Raw genomic sequence first — 21,971 nt, forward strand, 5'->3', positions numbered from 1 at the left:
GTGTTACACATCCAGCAGCATCTGGCATTCACAGGCGAGAATGACCTTGTTGACATGAGAGGTCATAAAGCAGATGGCCATGATGCAAAGAGGAGCATGATATGCTAGCTAACATGAGGTGTTAATACTCTTATTTACACTGTTACTGTGCTATTCAAGCTGTGAGTATTACAATATCAAACAGGGTCAATGCATAATGGGTTGTTATAATTTGTTATAATGTTGGGAAGGATGGAAATCATACATACAAGTACAAATATTAAAAGAAATTTTTATTCCATGTCTCAGTTACAAAGTTTTGTCACAAACATCTTGTACCACAACATTTATTGATGGAGACATGTGACGGACGAATCAGTGACGGTGATGTACCAGTTTCATGACAACGGTAATGCCTGTACAATATCATACAAACACAGCGGCCATCTTTGGAAGGGACCTGAGAGGGATGACCTGCAACACCTCTTTCTCATTGGTCAATCTCACACACCAGAGGATGAGCACCACAGGTTCAGCCAGAGAACTGTGCAGGTTCTGCAGCATTTTTTTTTTTTTCTGTTAACAACTGAAACAAAAAAGACTAAAGCAGGAACTTGTACCCAGAATAATATAAACACACAGTGCCAGCTCTGAGGACAAAACCAGAATTCAAGCAAGAAAAAGCAAAAAATATGAGTTAAAAAAGATTATCATTACTATTAACAATTTAATAAAGAGGTCACAAAAATCTTTATTTACATTCTGTGTTACCAGTTTAGTTTGAAATAAAAATATAACTGGTAACTGGACTGTTGAACTGTGATCATCAGCACCTTGATTATAAAAGCACCTTTGGCCCAGAAATATTTGTACTGTGGGTCATTACTAAATTTTCTTACTGAATAAAGAAAGTGCGTACTGTACCTTGTGTTATAATCTTATTTAGCACAACTGTGTAGCAGTAGCTCTTGTACTTGCCTGAGCTTTTGAGTTGTGCTTCTTGAAAAAAAAAAAGAATTAGCAATATTTTAATTCTGATAAGCATTTCTGCTCATCTCAAGATGGCTAATGCTCTAACATTTGTTACAGACCAAATGTGTATTTATCCTCACTGTTTTGGCTTGTTCTCTCACGTACTTTTTAAAAACCCTCCCAGTAAAATCTTTCATTAGAAAAAGTTACCTAAACAGATAAAAACCATAAAAATAATAATAACATAATCTTATTCGACCCATGTTTGTTTGTGCTGTTTAAGATGCGCTTGTTGTAGTGTTGTGGACATTAACACTTTGGTTCGGACGTGTCAGTCTATGGATGGCTTGGCTGGATGGATGTATTGCATGGAGATACAGTAAGTCTTACTGTGGTTGGGATGTGCCCATTGTGATATACAGTATTGTGCGTGTGTAACCTGTAAGCTATGGCCCACAGGTGACACAGCACTGTCTTTGGACCGACCTGAGAGAGCAGCGACCCAATAGCTTCAGCTTGTCACAGAAGCGTGAGGACATGGTGTTCTTCCTGCAAACTGGACCTGCATGAGAAGGAACACAACACAGGGGTCAAATGCCATGAAACACTAAAATACAAATAATATATAAGGTCAGATTTATTCATGTGATATGAACCAAGAGGCTCATCACAAAAAATACAAAAGATGTACTGCAATGTCATAAAAATTGCATGTGTGTGTGTGAATAGTGAATTTGTTTTTCAAATCTTCCACTAAGGCAGACAAACAGACAGATTGAGTGTTCCATACAAACCTGTGTTCGCCTTGCATTCCTGCATATTGCACTTCCTGAGTGTTTCTGGTTTTGAAATCTTCTCACAGAGGCTGTTTGGCATAACAGCCAAATCTTGGTCACTCACACAGTTGACTTGACGCTGCTGCTGACCCCCACCACAACTCACAGAGCACTGTAAAGTCATACACCAACACACACACACACACACACAGACACAAACAGAGTGATAATTTAGTCCACCTCTATGACTATTTTAATCAAAGCCTCAAACCCTTAAGGAAATCACGTGCGACTGACCTCCTCCCAGTCTTCAGTCTTCCAGTGTGTGCAGGGCTTTAAGCTGCACTGCTCCGTGCCGTTTGGCCTCAGTGTGGTACTACAGCGATGAGGCTCGGGACAGTACACCAGCCGCTCCCTGATGCCTTCGCCACAGCTGCCAGAGCACTGAGGAAAACAAGGATTTAAAGGGAGGTATCTACTTCTAGCTGAGATTGGTCATTCCCATATTTAGCTAAATAGTTCTCAAAGGTTACAAAAAATAGGCAGTTTGGTGACTGTGATGATCATTTTTGATTTTAAAGGGGGTAGACCTAACAAATTACAAAAATATTAATGGCAGAAATCTCAAGGATGGTTATCTCAAAACACATGGGCAAAAAAAACCACAATTATCTGCAAGGCCAGATACCACTTGAGGTAAGATAGAAAATAAACATGTATATTTATATATACGTGCATCACTCTTTATTGCAGTGAAAATATATGCAAAAAGTGTGTAATGCTCCTCACTGGTCCCCAGGGTGATACACTCCAGGCCATACAGGGCTTGTGGGGGCAAGTCAAGGTGCTGACAGGTCTGCTGGACACAGCCTGGCAGTGGAAAGGTCTGAGGGGACGTTTGCTCTGAGAATCGACACACTGGACATCACGGTACCTCCTTCCCACAACCGCACAGTTATCCGGGCACTGAAGATATATTATCACATTGCAATAAATGGCTCAGAAACACATGCACAAGTGAAACAAATCCATTTCATTATCTGGAAAAGTTACGGTGGAATTATAATTAAGTATTAAGTGTAATTAACAAGTAATAAGTGCAATTATCGGATTGAGTAACTGGAGGAAATCTAACGTTACTCACCTTGCTCCAGCTGCCACTTTGCCAGGCAGCACAGGGCTGCAGCTCACATGTGCGTGCAGGCTCAGGTCTCTTCATGTTGGCACAGTCCTCGTCGCTGTGGGAGCTGCATGTGACTGTTCGCCATATAGCACCGATCCCACATGTTGTTGAACACTGGAGAAGAAGAGGTGTTCTCTGATTAAAACTCGGAATGGGTTCATGTGTGTGCTTGGGTGACAAACTAATTAAAGTCACATGTAAGGCAATAATATTATAAAGTAGATGTTTTAGGAAATTCTTAAAGGAGTGTGTGGGTGTTTTTTTCCCCCATGATTTAGCCTGATAAAAGCAAATCTTGTAACCATTTTCTAACCAAGACGCGACTAGAACATTAATCTGCAGTCTACCAATCTACCACTGAAAGACTTGTTGCTTTTAAACCACACTGTACAGCTGCAAACAGTACTGAAAACTCTTCCTTTTGATGAATTTAGGGATGTCTATCATTCTGATTAAATGATCAAATTAATATTATTTTCCCAACATCCATGTTTACTTATGGTTTATCATGAACATTATGCCTTTTGGCTACTCTAAATTGACGCTCAAAATCTGGAGATTAGGCAGAGGCATCTCAACAGAATTTTCAGTCTCCACTAGCAACTTCACTCCCATGCATGAAAAATTCACTGGACAGAAATTTCAAGTCTCTGCAGGTCAATTTTCAAAGCTTTGAATTTCATTGCAGTCCTAGCATGCCCAGAAGGGAGGAAAACCATCTTAAAAAGCTATAGTATGGATAGTATGGTCAGAATTAATTAATGCTAAAATATGCTAATTTACTGGCGTGGTGTTTTAGAGAGCAGGACAACACAGTCATAAAATGTGTGCACCCACCTTACTCCAGTTTCCTACAACCCAGAATATATCCATGCTGACTGGCTCTCTGGCCATCAGGTTGCTTTGGTCACTGGCGGAGCTGCTCATGGGACTTCCTGGTTGCCGGTTTGGACTCTTGGAGCGACTGCCTTTGGGCCAGTGAAGAGGGCTTTTTAGTGCGAGAGGCAGGGCTGTTTTTCTTGGGTGTCACAGGCTTCTTTGGTTTAATAATCTTTACCGTGGGCTGGGGCGATGCCGCAGTGGTGAACAGTTTTCTTGCAGCTGTGGAGGGAGCTTGCGTTGTGTGGAAGCCAGTTTTTGAAGGGTTTGAGTGGCTCTTGTACGTAGGAGTGGTGAGGGGAACCCTGTATGTCCAGTGGCTGTACGGACTGGTGTGTGGGCTGGATAAGTGGTGAGTGGTCTTTTCCCATGTTTCAGTACTGGTGTGTGGGGTGGAGTAAGTGGTTGTGGTGGGTGTTCTGGTTGTGCGTATGTTAGGTGGACTTGTTTGTAAAGTGGTTGATTTAAGAGGATTTTTGAGTGATGTAGCTGTGGTAAAAACATCCAGGTCAATAATCCCCTCCTCTTCTGTCGTCCTGTCCTCAACAACATAATCATATCCTGGAGTGTACATCACCACATTTGGCGTACTTCCCTCCTCTCCTTCCATGTTCTCCTTTTCCACATTAGTCGGCTTCCTGTCCTTTTCTGTAGAACTGGGTTTAGAAGGGAAAACTTTCCCTCTCTTATCCCCATTTTTCCTCACAACACCACTGAACTCATAATCATCTGTGTCTATGATTTCAGGGATTGTGGTTTCAGGGGTTGAAATGGATGTGGTGGTAGGGATGAAAGCAGTTGTCATTTCTTTGGTGGTTGTTTTCTTCCTGACAGTGATGGCAGCTGTGGGTGCAGCTGTGGCCGTGGTGCTCGTGGGAGCCAAAGTAGGTGAGCTGGGATGCTTGGTGGGGTGGCTCTTGGGTGGGTAAACACGGCGGTATTTAGGGGCATGCCCAGGTCGTCTACGTAGACTCGAGTTAGGGCAGCTCTGCAGGGCACACAGTGATCTGGACCGAGGTTTGGTTGAGAGATCGCAGGTCTTTTTGGGCGCTAGCACACACGTGACTGTCCTCGAGCGAACCCCTCCGCCACATGTGACTGGGCACTGCAGTGGGAAAAAAAGGGCTCACTCAGAAATAAAGGACGGTATTAAAGTAAGGGAACAAATGCAAGGAAGACCGAAGTCTGATTGAAGTCAGGAAGATAAAGGGGACGGAGAAGAAAATAAAATATAAATCAGAATAAAAGGCTTACCTCTTCCCAGTTCCCAACCGCCCAGTCCTGTCCACAGGGTACATCTCTGTTGCACGGCACGGCAGGTTTGGGTTTAAGGAGATGCTTGCACTCCACGGGGTGGAGCACCCTCTCCTCCCCTGAAACCGTGCGGACACAGAGCACTGTTCGCTTTCTCATGCCGTCTGATCCACAGGTGGCTGAACACTGCTGCCAACCCCCAACCCACCACCTGGGGGAGAAGGGATAGAGAGAGTCTTTTGATGACATTCAAAAAATAAGTGGAGAGCACATGGTAAGTGGATAACATTGTCATCTTTTTCCAACAGCGAATAGGGCTGGATAAGATTTGAAAATGTTTAATATTATTGCCAATAGGTAACCTGTGTATCCCAACCTATTTTTTCATTTACCATACAAATGAAACTACAGAATGACATGTTTCAAGCTCATAATGCTAGTGACAGAAAAACAGTCGAAGGGCATTTGAGAGTAAGGACCTTGCAGGACAATCCATAGTCTTGCACTTTCGGTGTCTGTCCTCTGGACGGCTCTCTGGGTCACACAGAGACTCGTCCACTACGCCCACGTCCATCTCAAAACAAAGAACAGGCTGGTGCTGCTCACCTAAAACACACAGGAAGTCAGAAAGCTACAATGTTGCTGAACTCTTCCAAATACTTCAAATCTTTTTTTTGTTCATAAATACAACAACAACCTAAGCCACAGGTGGTGCTACAGTCTGTCCATGCCCCGTGTCTCCACTTGTAAATAGGTTCGATGATCTCATTTCCTGCCTCTTTGGTCTTCTTGATGGTGTACTCATACTTTAGACCAGGGTTCCTCTCCTGAAACAGCAACTGTACAACCACATGAAATGTTATGTAGAGTATATATCTAGATATCAATATTACATATTTGACAAGCATACAAAGACATGTAATAAAGACATGTTTTCCATCTTCTTTTCTAACTTGATTCCAGTATCTTATGTCTTTGAAACACTTTTTCTTGACTCATTTTATTAATAGTATCTTAACCTTCACTCAGAAATGTACAAGCTTATTTGGAAAACATGCTGATTGGTTGGCTATCCTTCTGTCCTTCTGTTCTGTCCCTGATTGGTTGAAATCACTCTACACTCAGAGAAGAGTGATTACTGCACTATATTTTTTTGTACCACACACTAGAACAAAAACAATTTATGGCAAAAATATTAAGAAAATATAAATTGGTGATCACTTCTTCCCATCTCACAATACTGACACATTTAACTTTAAAACGCATTCAACATATGTGGGCCTACCTGGAGCACGACTGGCTGCATGGTGGGTCCAGGAGCAGTGAGGTTCTCCATGTTTCCGCTGCGTTCGTAGAAGAACGTGGTCCCACCGGCTTCGTACTCCCCATTCCACTGGATGATGTAGTTGCCGTTGAGGAAATACTCCTCCGACGCCTCACTCCTCAGAGCCAGGAAGTTACCTGCCTCCTCCACTTCCGTTACCAGGATGTCCCGCGCCCCCTCAGGTATCACACCCACGTCCGTGTACCCTGGGAGAAGTCGGGAGGGGAGTCAGAGTCACGGCGAGGTAATGGATGGGCCACCATGGCTGCTGCCACACTCACATCCAGACTACCAGACAGTTTCTCTCTGATCTTTAATAGAGGGTGGGTTCAGTCTGTGGGGGTGGTTGGCATGTGTGTGTGTGTGTGTGTGTGTGTGTGAGTGTATGTGTGCGTATTCGGCGTGGGGGGCACTGCCCTGTCTCTGTTTTTTATTGTGTGTGGATGGTGGTGGTGGGGGGGGGTGGCTGGATGGCTGGATGGGGGAGGACGAAAGCAGCTATGAGTGGGTCTCTGGAGTTTAATGATGTTTGTGGGAAGGTGTGTGTGTTTCTGTGTTTGTGCAAAGGAGGGGGGAGGTTTGCCCTTGGTCTAAGCCTTTTGAAGTCTTACACATCTGGGCTGGTTATCTGGAGAGGATGCTGTGTGGGGCAAACACACACAGAAAGAAGGAGAGGGGAGAAACGAGGAACATTTTATTGTTTTAGAGCCTCTCTCTCTATTAATCTGTCTTCATGGTATGTTGATTCTGCGGGTGAATTACTCCTTTCCAAGCATAGTAAAATAAGCCAAAGACATGTGTATCCTTAGACAAATGCAAACATGGGCCTGCTGACACACACACACATACACACACACACACACACACAACACCAGCCAAGTACAGCAGGACAAGCAGCTGCACAGTGTGGACAGAAGGCTGCCATGACAACAAAGAAAAAACACAATGGCGTAATGCTAATGAACTGTCCTGAAATGACTTTCTGCCCGTAGACATAAATTGCATCGAATTCTGTGCTTTTTCACACTCTGGTGGGCACATCAAAGCTTTTTCTCATTAATAGGTTGTCTGTTTTGTTTTGTATTAATACAATATCATTATTATATGATTTCTTATGTCTGGATAATCTAATTTGCTTCCAGCTGCTCAGATATCCTTTGAGTTGGACTCACCAAAGCCCTCTGCTTCATCAAATGACTTATAGACCGTCTCACAGCTTGTGCCGTCGCCCAAACAGACTCCACAACGATCCTCCACTGCGTTTGAGTCAATGCCATAGTCACAGCCTACCTCCTACAGACAGAAACACACCACACACAAACACATAAAAATACAACCACAGACACATTGCAGTGTAACACAAGATGGAGGTTTACACAGAAAACCTCCTCCCTCTATTATACTGTAGTTACACTGCAGCGTGTCTCGCACTCCTGCTTCACTATAACCTCTCCAGCCTCTTTTAGTGTCTTACCCAGCCACACTACCTTGCACACTCCATTGACGCAGATGTTTCTGGACTTGTTGTTCATGAAACACGGCGTCCCATCTGTCACAGTGTCGAGCATCTTCTCCGAGAAATACTCATTGACCGGTCGACAGTGCAGCTCACAGGGGTTTACTGAAGATGGTTGTGAGATGAAGGGAAAAGAAGATTGCTGGGTGTGGTGAGTGTGAGAAAAGTTTACTTCTGTCAAGTGAAACCTAAAATGATGACATTGCTTTTTTGGAGTTCATTTTTGCTTCGCTTTCTTTCTTTAACTACAGTTCACAAAGAAAGTATCACATGAACCTGATTTGAAAATAGGAAATGAAACAAAAACAAACAGCAAGACAGTGACTGCACTACTGAAACGTTTCACTAAGTTCTTGTTGCATCACTGACACCTTTCCAGTGTAAATGCTACCCCCTGTTGGATGAAGCATATAATTGCATCTACTGAGCTTATGGAAAGGGGAGTGAAAAAAAGGGCTACTAGCATCTGTGTGTCTGTCTAAATGCAGTACCTAACTCTGCATCAGAGACTTTGAACACTTACATGGGTTAGCCACAGGAATCCACTGGTAGAAATCATTGTTGTAGGCCACGGTGTCAAACTCACTGCACAGCATCTCTCTGAAGGTTGGTTTGCTCCTCTGGCAGGGTTTCGTGTTACAGGTCCGATAACGCTTTCTTTCTCCGGTGCAGTACTTGCCTCCAAACTCTGGTCTGCAGAAAACAGTGGGACACTTTGAATCAACCAGGTAAGAAAAGATAAGATGTACCTTTTCTGATCCCCTGTACAAACAGAGGAAATTCAGTTGGTGATGAGTTTTGTATCAGGGTGTCAGTTGTGAAAGACAGTGAACAGTAAAAAAAGGTTTAGTTAGAGTGGGAGAAAAGACCTCAAATGGTGATTTGTGGTGTGAAACACGTCTGAAGTTTGCCCTTACTTGGGGTTGTCACATTCCCTTTCTGCTGACTGAACACCTGTTCCACACGTCCTGGAGCAGTGAGACCAGGTACTCCACTGTCCCCAGGCTCCATTCACTGTCTCTGGCAGTTTACCCACGATCACACACTCCCCTGAGATACACCACTGTGGGAGAAAATGCTGGTTAGATCACTCAAATCACACTAGTAATATGACACATTTAATACTCAACACACTGCGCCAGCATGGCCCTGATATCTGTGGTGCTAACCATTTCCTTCCCCAGGCAAATGAAACCCAAACCCTAACAAGACAAAGGCAACTGGCGCCATCCACCTTCTCTGGTCCACAGCGGGTACCATCTATAGGCGAGTCCAGTTTGGAGCGACAGGAGCCGTTGACCGAACACCAAAGAATCTGGCAGACGTTCTGAAAGAAAGACACAAAACCAGAAACAATGACAAAACTGTGTCTGACATTCAGCTTACAGTTGGTGCTTTGTGGAAGGCCACAATACTCACATCAACCTCGGGGCAGAAGGTGGCGTTTGGGCCATACTGGAGCTGGCACTGGTGGTGCGTGGTGTAGCGGACACCAAGGCGAGCCAGCGGGGTGGTTAGATCCCTCTTAGAAGGACGGTCATCCAGACAGAAACCCCAGCCACGACTACAACAGACAAACATACAGGTGTGACTTTTTGAATGAGAGATACCTGACAGAGAAAGGAAAGAGAAAATCAGTAAACAGTCTTGTTTAAGAGAAATCCTTGCTTGTGGCTACCATCATGCTTTCAACATGCAGCAAAACTTTAAACAACCATACAAACTACTGTCACGCCAAAGCATGCCACTGAACATGATCACTGTTTGCTTTTAGACTGCTCTCTGCAGTCTCCTAGCCCAGTGTTAATCAAATAGACTGAAAGGATCACACCAGAGAAACCTACTTGCTGGGCAACCATTCTAATAGCAAAACAGGCTGATTGAAAATATGGGTCAGAGGTCAACAAATATGAGCTTTGACCTCTGACTTGGCAGGAGCTTGAGGTGAAATTGTTGTTGTCAGAAAGGAATTCTTGAATTCATCACTGAACAGATGTTTCACAAGAAAATAATGAGTCAAAGCAAACATATTTGTGCAACGCTCTTTTAAAAACTTGCCGCAGTTTGCTACACATCAGTGTTTTTAAAATGTTGTTTTGTTCAAACACGCGGCACACCCACTGTGTTTTTTGGATCATTTTCACTGACTCCACTCAAATCTGCACCAACACATCCTCTTTCTCATTGTAGCTTGGATTCGCTCCCATTTTCATAATGATTTCACAACCCTGGTAACTTACACAATTTGTGTTCTCCCACAAAGAAAAACAGTGTTAAAGCTGAGTGAATCATGTCATTATTTGATCATTATTTGATCATTAACGGCTTCAGAATAATGTATGAATTCAGCCTTACTCCAGGAAGCGTGTGATGTATTCTTTGGAGCAGGAAGACCAAGTGAGAGGCGAGCTGTCATACATCAGCTGTCTGGACATAATGAACGGGTGCCTCCCTTCCAGCTCACAGTCGTTCCCCTGACCGTCATGATGAATTCCAAAGCTGCATTTAAACACAACCAACATTACCAATTAAATATTATATCATCATTACACAAAGAAATGATTTTACAAGAATTCAGCGCCTTTACGTTCTGGCTGTCATGTGTGCCTCCGAACAAACTACCACTAGTCTCGACAGAATTGAACATCAGTGTGTCCTAATCCTGTGATACATGCAAGTAATAATCTGAAATAGGTCCAAAGTCATCTGATGACTTTTGTTCAGGCATGTCTTACATCATTTCCTGTTAGTACAAAACAGAAAAGTACATGAATTTCTTGCCCAAACAGGATACTGTGAAGATTTAGACGTACAGACAGGTGACAAATTAAAGGAAAAACCAACATTAAGCATTTTAGTAGGATGTTGGGGCCACCACAAGCCACCAGAACAGCTTCAATGTGCCTTGGCATTGATTCTACAAATGTCTGGAAGCCTACTCCAGGGATGGAACACCATTCTTCTAAAAAAGATGTTCCCTCATTTTGTGTTTTGATGATGGTGTTGGAGAGCGCTGTCTAACACGTCAGTCCAAAATCTCCCATAGGTGTTCAATTGGGTTGAGATCTAGTGACTGTGAAGGCCACAGCATATGATTCACATCATTTTCATCCTCATCAAATCATTCAGTGATCCCTTGTGCCCTATGTAATTTCAAAATTATATAAGTAACATAAAGTGGGGAATCCCTATATCCTATCCACCAACTCTCATTTTATCAGCAAGACTTTATATTCGTATATAACTGTAATCAGTAACTGGTGTCTTACGGTTGAACTGGCACTGAAGCTACAACTCAACAAAACACTGTAGTAGAAAATTGCCATCAAAGAAAATATGTTTTTGTGTGTCACAGTAATCCAAAGGTGAAAACAAACCTAACTGCTCTGTCCATTCACTTTCACTGTTAACAAATGATCTACACCCACACTACATCATTCCTCTCAGGTATCAAACTTTCTTTATGTCTTGTTACCAGATACTGCCAATTATTTGCATACAGCCAATTCACTAATGGCCTGATGCTCTAATGCTAGAAGACTCAATGATGCAACTGTATATTCTTCTATGGTAACTGATCATGGGAACAAGATGCTTTCTTTGTCACTCAGTCCATTGTTCTGATGTTCCATTATGCAGGGTTTTTATAACAATTGCAAATGCACACTAACACACACAGACCTGTGGCCCATTTCATGAGCAACGGTGAAGGCGACAGGTAGTCCCGAGTCCTCATTGATGTTGCAGCTGCGGTGTGGTTGACACATCCCAGACAGATGAGACAGACCCAGGGTCTCACAGGGCTGGTTCATCCCAGCACAGATGTCTTTCCTGGGGGGAGAACACAAATACAAATTAAGTGTGAGCATGCAATATTTTCAGGAGGGGCTGGCATCAGAGCATATCATTCATACATGTCATTTAAGCTATCTAATAAAACTGCTGATTTACATATGCGTGTGTGACTTGCCTGGTGACCAGCACAGCCAGGTCATGGTGAGCTGGGTGTGTGTCACTCTGAGGATTGAGGTTTTTCTGCCAAGCACAGAAACTGGCCAAAGTGGTGTCTGCGTGGTGAACAATCTTCAACCCTTTCTGTAACAAACAGAATAATTAAAGATATCACATTCTTGGCATCATTCAGATTTATTACATTCTGGCATTTTAGAACAGCGTGAGACTATTTTTGACCCTGAAGAAAAATGTCTTTGTTTTCGTTATTTCACAGGGGAATTTTAGAACAGAGTCAGTTACTGAGCAGGAGAGATTCATCATCTTCAGTGTGAGGGGCCCATCGTACTATGACTTACAATCCAAGAGGTTCACTTTTATTCACTTTCTTTTGTAAACAGGTTTTAATTTCACACATGGTGACAGAACAGACCCTTTTCACAGCAGACATTTTAACCTGTCCCAGCAGGAAAAACAAAGACTCAGACTCAGTTCAATAAAGTGTCCCAATGTGTCAGCATTCACAATACCAGGACCTTACAATTAGATCACCTAAATCGAATGCAGTCGTTTTTTAATATTATCAATCACATCTGTGCTGTTCCTATGATGACATGTTAAAAGGATCTATTCCTTACAATGCAAACCAAGGATGAATCTAAAAATAAGTACACATAATGCAACATCATGCAAATAAGGTTTGCACAATTTTATGGGGCAAATTAGATTTGGATCGTTCTTGCAGTCAGTCCATTGGTTTCTTGTTGAATTTAGTCTTTTTTTGTTTATTGGTTAGAGCTTGCTTCAGCTGGATGCTCAGTGCAAGGAGCTAAAACTGTGTCCAATCTTAAGGAGAGTCTCAGTTTTCCTTGTACACCTGTTGCTCCTTATAGTAATGCTTTATAGACCTGCATGTGCTTCTTTTGTTTCATATTTAAAGTTTGATGATAAAAAAAGAAGTGTTAAGTGTTACCTCTTCTCCCTGTAGTAAAATGAGGCGCACCAAGATGACATGGATGGCATTACCAATACTGGCATCATGAAAGATTCCCGCCACCTGTAAACATAAAGATCATTCACAAACTAACTATTTTGAAAATGTAACACCAGGGCAGGAAACTGATAGTTAATGAGAGAAAATGTAAAAAAAAAAAAAAAAAAGTAAAGCCAAATGTTCATTCTAACCCCCTCACCATGTTCATGATGGTGAAGATGTAAGACTCCACATTGTCAGTGCCGTGATATTCAATGAGTTTGGAGTCGGCAACCACCATGGTCTCCACCCAGCGCTCTCTGCTGACTGAGCGCTGCGAGCGGGACTGAGCCTGACCCTCCCCCCGCTGCTGCTCCCTCTCCCATTCCTCCCTCTCCCTCTCCACCTGGACCGAGTCGCTTGGAGCATCTAGAGCATGGATCATGAGAGACATGCCTTAGTGTACACTTGTGGCTTATCCTTGCTTGACACAGGTGCAGGCAGAGGGAAAAAAATTGCTGGCACCTCCACCATACACATGTATACACTAATTCAGATACACACCTTTAACTCCGCAGGGACTGGATGTTTCCTTAGACTGGAGGCTGCGTTTTTTTCTTTGACTCTCTGTGGTAACTCTTGGATAGACTATGTGGGGCTCTGGAGTCCCTGCAGGATCGTCAGGAGATTTCTGGACAGGTTCTATGAAATACTGTCCCTCTGGCAGGGAGAAGAAGCCTCTCTGAGGAAAACAAAAATTACACAGATGAATATGCACTTGGCAGAGGTAATTGAGACAGTTCAGAGTAAGTTTGCATGCACTCAAGACAGATAACCAAATCTAAAAAACAGCAATGTACATTGTCTCGTTTATTAGGGACACGACATCCTACTCAGTCACAGCTCTGATTTATAATTAAGATTAAAAAGATTATTTCTTATCCCAAAATCTTATCTAATTCAGTTCTTTTGAAATACAATAAACATTCTCAAACTGTGACCAAAGCAGAAAAGTTACGGCCTAGACACAGGCGTGCTTCTCTGATGTAACATTTATGAGCGCACCAACAAATCACCAAAAATTGTAGTGTTTCAATTATTCCCACACTTAAAAGATGAGAGGGTGGACGTTCCCTCGTTAAGCCCGCTGAAAAGGTCATTGCTCAGTAATTTCCATCAGGCTGAAAACCATCATTACTCAACAGATCTGAATATGAACCTTTCTCCTTCCCTGAGGCACATTCTCTGTCTGCTGCAGCAGCAGCAGCAATACAAAGACTTTTTCCTAAGTATGCCATGCATGTTCTTACTGGTGCAGGCCATTCACTTGCTGACTGAGGTTCGCTGGTGAACACACACAAAGACAAGTACACAGGTACACACCCTTGCACACAAATACACCTACATGAAAACATACATGCAATGTAGATACGCAAAAGAGGCTTCTGTCAAATCCTTTGACTTTGTCTTGTAAACACACACATTATGAATGTTCCACCTCCAGCTCACTGTTTGCAAGTTCTCTTCATTAATGTGACTGTGTGTGTGTGTGTGTGTGTGTGTGTGTGTGTGTGGTGTGTGTGTGTATGCGAGTGTGTCTGTGTGGGTTTTGTGTCAAACTGAGTCCAAACATGCCCAGACTGTTTGGGGATGAACCCCTCCCTCTCTCACTAAACCAACGCAAAAGAGAGAATGACAGAGGGATACATAGTTCTTTCACAAGCCAAACAGATGGAAAGAGGAAGGTCTGCGTTAAGTACAACTGAGTACACACATTAAAAAAAAATTATCTTTTGGCAAGAATTTGAATGATGGATGTTAAAATGTTCATGCACATGGATAAATGAGATAATGCACAGTTGGAAAAAAAAACACGTACATGTATTGAGTCAAACAAGACCAACACGAAGAATTTTTAAAGTATGAGTATTGCATCGGATTCTTGGATTCCTTCTCAGTATTTGAGGAGCCAATGGCAGATGTGAAAAATTAGGCCATGAAGTGCTTACAGTTTGGCCAGTTGTGGTTCCAAGGGTCTACCCTGCTGTTTACTGCAGTTACGCGCTGCTCAGCTTTCTGGGTCATCCTGACAAATTTTACATGTGTTTCTTGGACGACATAAAAAAATAAAACATCCACATCCATCCACATTCATTCAGCAGCCTGCAGAGCTCTGATAGGGTATCCCGTTTCCTCATTCAGGGAGTTCAGAAAGTGCAAAATATGATGTAGCAGTTCCTTTGGAAAGACTATATTACTCCACCTGTTACAAATAACTTTGTAAAATAAGATAGTGTCCAGAGACTGGAACAGAGACTATGTAGGATACAACAAAGCTGTTCTGGCTTGTTTGTCCATGTAAAACCATCAGAAGAACAACATTAACATTGCAAAAGCTAAACAGAAGTCCTCTGTATATGCTTGAGGTTTGGTTATTTTTGTCTGAACTCAGATTAAATTAAATATCGAGAGAGAGTTCTCCAGCACTGACTCAGAGTGTGGCCTTCAGCCAGAGGTCCCAGAGCTGTGGTGGACTCATCCACAAACCATGCAAGCTGATATGTCTATAGTCAGCTGGGAAAGTTTCCCACAGGCCCTGCTCCGAAAACACTCAGCTGATTTCACTCTAGCTCTGTATCTCATCCACACTCACACTCTATTTAACAGGATTAATGTTATCAGATCAAGATTTGTTTTTGCATTTGCATCATCTCACTGCAAGACAAAACACACACTGCATAAGAACATATGAGGGTAAAGTTGTGGGCGGATTCTATCGTATTTGGTCGTATCACGCCTCCCTGTTCTCCCCTATATGTTTTCCTGAGCATTAAACTTCCAAGTGAGTCCCTGAGGAGAAATGCAGGTGGTGGAGTGCAGATCAACCAGGAAGGAATGCTTCAGAGAGGCCCATCCAAACATGCAGACCATTGCTCTGCATGATCTGTATACCAAATGCAGTCCTACTGTGCAACGCAGCCTGCAAGGCTTTGCTTGTAACAGTGTGGTTATGGTGTTACTTGTGATCCCTAAATTACCATGGACAGATCCTGTGTGATGTCTGCGCTCTACAAACAAAGACAACCTGAAAGAATACCAACTAGGACTTTGTTTTCCATTTGATTAAAAATGGGGGATTATCCTGGCACTTTTTTTTTGCTCTAAATCCTGAACACTCTGCCAGCTGAAACAGCCTCAGACTGGAGTTCATGATGCACTTTCGCCACCTCTTCTCCCTTCATCACCTCCTGCCCTTCTCCTCCTCCTCCTCTTCGATTAACCCCCCCTGCCTCTGACCTAGAGGAAGCGTGTTTGGGTGTGAGGTGCCAGAGCCAGGGGAGGTTACCATAACACAGGTCTGTGTTCTAAATACATTGGCCATGTGGAACTGCTTTACTTTTGTTTCCTGCTTCTGTGGGTTTTGTAGTGCTGGCCAACTGGGTCTGGAATAAAGTCTCTGCTGTTACACAGCCTTTGGCCTCAGTAGTGATTAGTGGGACAGAAGGAGAGGTGGGGGCGGATGGTGCTCATTACTGCAATATGATTAATCACAATAATTTCTTACCAAACAAACTTGCATTTATTCTTAGATGGTTTCTTGATAATTACAGGTTTCGCTGCACTTACTTAACTTCTTTTTTTTTTTTTTTAACTTCACCAGATAATTCTGCCTGTGAGCTAACTTCTTCCACCGAGGTCAAAGACATTATCATTTTTCATCTGCATAGTGCGAAGAAACATGCATTTAAGTCAGGAAAATACCATTATAATAGGTCTGAACCTGCATGTTCCTGCTTTGCATTGTGCCTCAGGGATTACCAAAGACTCCACTGAGAAAGATTTAGCTTTGCTTGAATTAAAGGTTTTCCCACAGAAAGAAAAAAAGACAGAGACAGCAACTTCCACATGTGCAGTATATAGTAAAGGTGAAGGATAACCTGAACTTAGCGAGGTAAATATAGTGTAGCTCACTACTTGTTGGAGCAAATGTGACTTTTTGCTTTGCAACCAGAGTCTGGATGTTAACATGACAGGATGTAGAGGTGTTAATGTGGTAGCAGGGACCACACTGTGGCTTTTACAGTATTTAAATGGCACGATCCTGCTCAATTAACAGTTCTGTGCTGTGCAGAGCTACAACAGCTAGATGATTAATTGATTAGGTGATCAACAGAAAATTAACTGGAACGTATTTGATAATCAGTTCATCGTTTACGTCAAAACTTTTGTTTTTTCATTCCAGCTTCTCAAAAACAAGTTTGCTGCTTTTCCTTCTCTTACATTATAGTAAAATTATTATCTTGGTTTTGGACTACTGCAGTTGCAATGGGGATTTTTCACAGTTCTCTGATGTTTTATAAAACAAATGATTAATCAATAAGCTGAGAAAATTGTTAGCTGCAGCCCCAGCTCTATTGCCAGCATAGCCTGCTGTCTACAACTATAGCTCAAGTATGCAACTATTTCCCAGTGAGTTTTGTTGCAAACATATCACAGAGTTATTATTTTTACCACCAAAGGCAGCACTTAAAAGCAAAGCAATTAAACTGTGGCAGCTGTGTCGACTCATAGTTCTGGACAACTTCCACAATCTTTTTTGATCAATGACATTAATTTACATTAAAAAAATCTGGAATCACTAGTGGAGTATGTTTCAAAAAACACCCTCACAGTTTTTATAAAGCCTCAGTCAATGCTTGACATTCTGTATGTATTCCTTACACTTCCTGTTTATTTGGCCCCTAGTAACTGCTGTTGTTCTACATAAACAAATGATGATCATGTTTTCAGTCCATCTTTCTCTGTTTCCTAAGGGTGAATGACCTCCACAGCAGCTGGCAGGGTTTCCCTCCCCACATCTGCCTGGCTGAGTCTTGCTCTCTAGTGGTTTCTCTGTGGGTTTTAGCTGCTATAAACCTCGGAACAGAAAATCAGTGTAATAGATCGTGGTGGTTTCCCTGAGTAGGGTTGGAGAAAAGGGGCAAACTGTGGCGTTCAGGATTGAACAAAAAAAAAAACAAAAAACAACACCCTCTACATGCAGCAGGTTGTAGATAAGTGGACTTTTGAATGACATAACACATTTTTCCATTGAGGATTACTTGAAAGCATGTAAAGTGGGTCAGATATAAATCATGGTATTGCAGGGGTAGCTGTCATTTTAGTCTTGTGTGTTCTGAGTCAGATATAACAAATGAACTACATTTACAAGGTTTGGCAGGAAGAGGCCATGTAACCCACACAAACATAACAGGGAGGCAGGAGGCAAGACCCTGCAGGAGAGGCATTCCTGCTGTGCTACAATCAAACATGAACACCGAAACATTTTTCATGACTAAAACTGACACATCCCATCATTTAAGAGACAAGTAGTTCCTTCTTCTCCACATCCTCCCATCCTACTTGGTTCTTTCAAGATATTGCTGAAAGAGTATGTTGTGAGTGTATCTGGTGTATAAAGGTCTTTAAAGGTCAGATACTCAGCAATGAGTGCAGCAGAAACTTTCATATGGTGCATATGTTCTTTTCATAATTTAAATTCTTCATATGCTGAGCTCCTCACTTGTCTTTCTGCTGTCCAGCTGTCTTCTTTTCTTTTGTAGTTTAACTGCTTCTCTGATTAGAAACATTTCAGCCAAAACTTTTTTTAAAAAGCACAAAGCACTAAAAGTATGGCTCTATTTCCTGTCTCTCCATCTGTCAGACCTTATTGCTCCAGTCTATAAAAATGTGCCGAAATCAATTACTGAAGCTCTCTCTTAGCATAGAACAAAGCAAAACTGCACGTCCAAGAGTAGGGGGGGGGGGGGGGGTTGAAAAGAACTTCTGCAGGAATGGACAGTGATGTGAATGAATGAGTGAGGGTGAGAGTAAAGAGGAAAACATCTGAAAGACAAAGAAGACAAAAAAGGGTCTCACGGTTGGAAAGCAGCAGCCGTCAGCACAGTCGTTCTGCAAATAGTGTCAGGAAGTCTTTGAAGGGCAAACTAACAGACAGGGCACTGTCAGATGTAAGGGTTTGCTTGCCTAAACCACATACCAGCTTTCCCAGAGTGATGCCCTCCTCTCTCCTGTTTATTAAAAAAACCTTCCTGTCAAAAGCAACTGTATTTCTCAAAGAGATATGACCATCAATGCAGATTTAGGGAAAGAAGCTTCATCTGGATTAAATGGCTCAATCTGATCAATGAGTCTGAGGTTAACATTGAGCCTGTTATGTATGTAGCACAATGTGATTCCTTACCAGTCCTTTACAGGTGCTGATGGCAGCAGTCCCTCGCACATCAGAGACTTCCACGGTGCCAAGGAGGTGGCAGGAATTCCCCTCAGAGAGGCGATGCTCAGTCCTGTTGGCACTGCCGTTCCTCCTCTCCAGAATGTACTCATTTGAAACCAGGTTATTGTTTGCAGTCAAACTTGAACCTTAAAGCTCGACCCTTGTAGTTGACCTTGTAGTAAACCTGTCCCTCTGAAGCGAAGGGTCGCAGGTCACGCCTGACTCTCCCACCCCTGAAGTGGTGAGACAGAGAGTGGGAGATGAACTCTCCATCAGCGCTGGTCTTCTCTGGGTGGACAATGGACAGATCTGACTGGGACAGCTGACCTGCAGAACACAGTTGCATACAGCACAATACAGTACAATAGAACTGGGTAAGTACAGTTGTGATGGATTGATCACACTGATTTTTTTTTTTTACCTTTAGAGCACACTGATGCTGATATGCATTCAATCATACAAACTTTTCCACTCATGCATGCAATTCAGACGTGCACAGAAACTGCAAGCTTCATTTAAAGTTGCACCACACTGACCTTGCTCTGGAAAGAGGGAGAGGAGTCTGCCGGAGTCGGAGAGCTCTTCGTGGCCGGCTGCCAAAATGAAAACAAAGTGCAGTAGCAGAAAAAGAACCGGGCACTCCTGCGAACATCGCATAATTTCATGTAACCAAACTCAAAGCACTGGAAAGGAGTCCCGGGCACTCTGGCAGTTCCAGTGGCGTTAGAGGCGACCACTTCGATCCTGCGCTGCACTGTGTCATGACATGAACAAGCTCAGAAATCTCCCTCTCACGAAGGGAAGCATGCACCGAGGGAAGACTAGGAGCCAGATCGTAGTTTAAAGAGGGAGAAAGCTCTGGCTCCACGGAGGAGGAAGGAGGGGAGGAGTGTTCTCTCGGCCAGTGGCTACTTTTCCTTGCTGGAGCGAATGGGGGAGCAGAGCAGAGTCGGTGCTGCAGAGGGAGAAGCTTCATTGATTTGAATCACCTGCGTCGAGACTTGCCATTAAATGCTGGACCATTAATGCGAGACATGTTACTGCCTTTCAAAGAAATTACGTGGAACATTTAGGATGAAACTTAATGGATGCAAATAGAGATTATTTAATTACAGCCTGTGCTGAGAGTTTTCAGATAGTAGTCAGCACTACAATGTAAAACGCATACATAAACTTCCTCAGACCTTATGGCTTATGACAGCTATAACAGCTTCATGATAAGACTCAATACCTGTCACTTACAACACTTACAGACAGAAACACAGTGCACACCTTTGTACATTGTGAAAATGCATAAGAATGACTAACACTGCTGTTCAGTCACGTTATTGTACATAAACTACCCATTCATTCATGTGAGAAGACATTAATGAGCAAAGTCCTTGTCTTAATCTGTCTAAAATTAGTTAATTTTGCGTGTATTTTTGTGACATTTATACAGATCTCTTAATGCCATGAACAGAGAACGGGTCTAAATGTCAAACAAAATATAAATCTTGTGCAAACATATGCATTCTTTAGATTTTATTTGAGGTAAAAGGACAAATATTTGTTCATTCCATATTGCTGCTGCAGCTTTTGAACACTGATTTCTATACAAAGAGTTTATATCAGTTTGTAATGTCAGCCAAGAATTAGATTCCAGTCGCTCATACTTTCAGCCTCTATTGAGTGAAAATCCACAAGAGCCTTCTGTAGGACATCATGTATAATTTCCAGAGGACATTTGAAGTTCCTGTGAACCATGGCCTACTGAGTCTCAGGGTAAAAGGCTTTTCTGGGGTGTATTCTCTGAAGGCTGTAACCCCCCTCAATGAATATTGCTGTAGTTCAGTTGTCTAATGTTTATCCCTAGAGCAGATTTGTGTGTGACTAAATGGATGCTGAGACATGACACATTCTCTCCTGTGTTGTCTCAGTCTATGGGAGACACACAGGCAGACAATGTAGTGAACTCATTAAACTGTGGCATATGAGTATTTATCTATCTATCTATCTAGTCTGAATGTAGACATATGTGGTTAAGGGGTTACGGACCTCCCACAGACTTATCTTCTGCAGTGTTTTTCAAAGATCGGCAAAGACCCAAATGTGAGTCAAGGCAGATTTTAATTTGCTATTTTTGAAATAAAGCATTTTGAAGTCCTGCAGATTTGGCTGCACGTAAGACTGCTGGATAATGAGGCTGTGGCTTTTAAACACAGAAACATTTGTTAGATTTTCTCAATGTATCAGGAATCTGTTTTGGAGTAGAGTGAAGATAATTTTGGAAAATGCAGGACCCTCCTAAAAATAACATACACAGTTCTACACAGATTATGACACTTGAGCTTTGAGTTGATCTCAGTCGACCTTTACTTCCCCCTCACCTAATGGGCCATACTGGGGTGTTCCTGCTAAAAGGACCCAATAAACCCGTCAGCAATAAGCTCTTTGTGTTGAGGCTTTGAGATAAAAAAAAAAACTGTTATTTGAGAACTAACAAGCCCTGCCTTACTGGAACTAACACACCTTGACATTAAAGGACAAATGGTGTGTTGTTGGCAAGTGTTTTACTACACATCTGGAATGTCTGCCTCATGTAAAAAAAAAAATATGCAGAACTGGATGAAGATGTAGCACTTAATTACTCACAACTATTTCACTAAATCAAAGTGATCGCATATTTTTGGATGAGAGGATGGATTTTAGGCATGAATTACATCATCGTATGGCAAATATATTTCTGTACTGTATATTACTGTGGCAGGCAGCTGCAGGTTTTATTTTGACAAGGAGCCAGATTATGGTCCAGAAAATTCTCTGGATTAGGGTCAATCCCAGAATGAATCGCCCTCCTATCATTCCCAGAGACATTACCCAAACTGACCCCCTGAAGTACCCCGTT

General features: G+C 42.5%; 1 protein-coding gene across 1 annotated transcript; it reads right to left on the minus strand.

Moving 5' to 3' along the window:
• Positions 1–255: 255 nt before the first annotated feature.
• adamts12 (ADAM metallopeptidase with thrombospondin type 1 motif, 12) lies at positions 256–20,043 on the minus strand. The gene is given in 26 exon segments (XM_018672827.2): positions 256–1,513; positions 1,746–1,899; positions 2,025–2,171; positions 2,517–2,693; positions 2,872–3,024; positions 3,748–3,885; positions 3,887–4,894; positions 5,044–5,254; positions 5,523–5,649; positions 5,741–5,882; positions 6,329–6,573; positions 7,540–7,660; positions 7,855–7,988; positions 8,407–8,576; positions 8,801–8,946; positions 9,118–9,210; positions 9,303–9,447; positions 10,239–10,382; positions 11,565–11,714; positions 11,854–11,978; positions 12,808–12,891; positions 13,028–13,236; positions 13,372–13,549; positions 19,052–19,225; positions 19,227–19,411; positions 19,621–20,043. Coding segments are annotated over 26 exon segments (4,797 nt in total). The 5' UTR covers positions 19,742–20,043; the 3' UTR covers positions 256–1,397.
• Positions 20,044–21,971: the final 1,928 nt, after the last annotated feature.

The sequence above is a fragment of the Lates calcarifer genome, linkage group LG13 (assembly GCF_001640805.2).
Source record: "Lates calcarifer isolate ASB-BC8 linkage group LG13, TLL_Latcal_v3, whole genome shotgun sequence".
NCBI classification, from domain to species: Eukaryota; Metazoa; Chordata; class Actinopteri; family Centropomidae; genus Lates; species Lates calcarifer.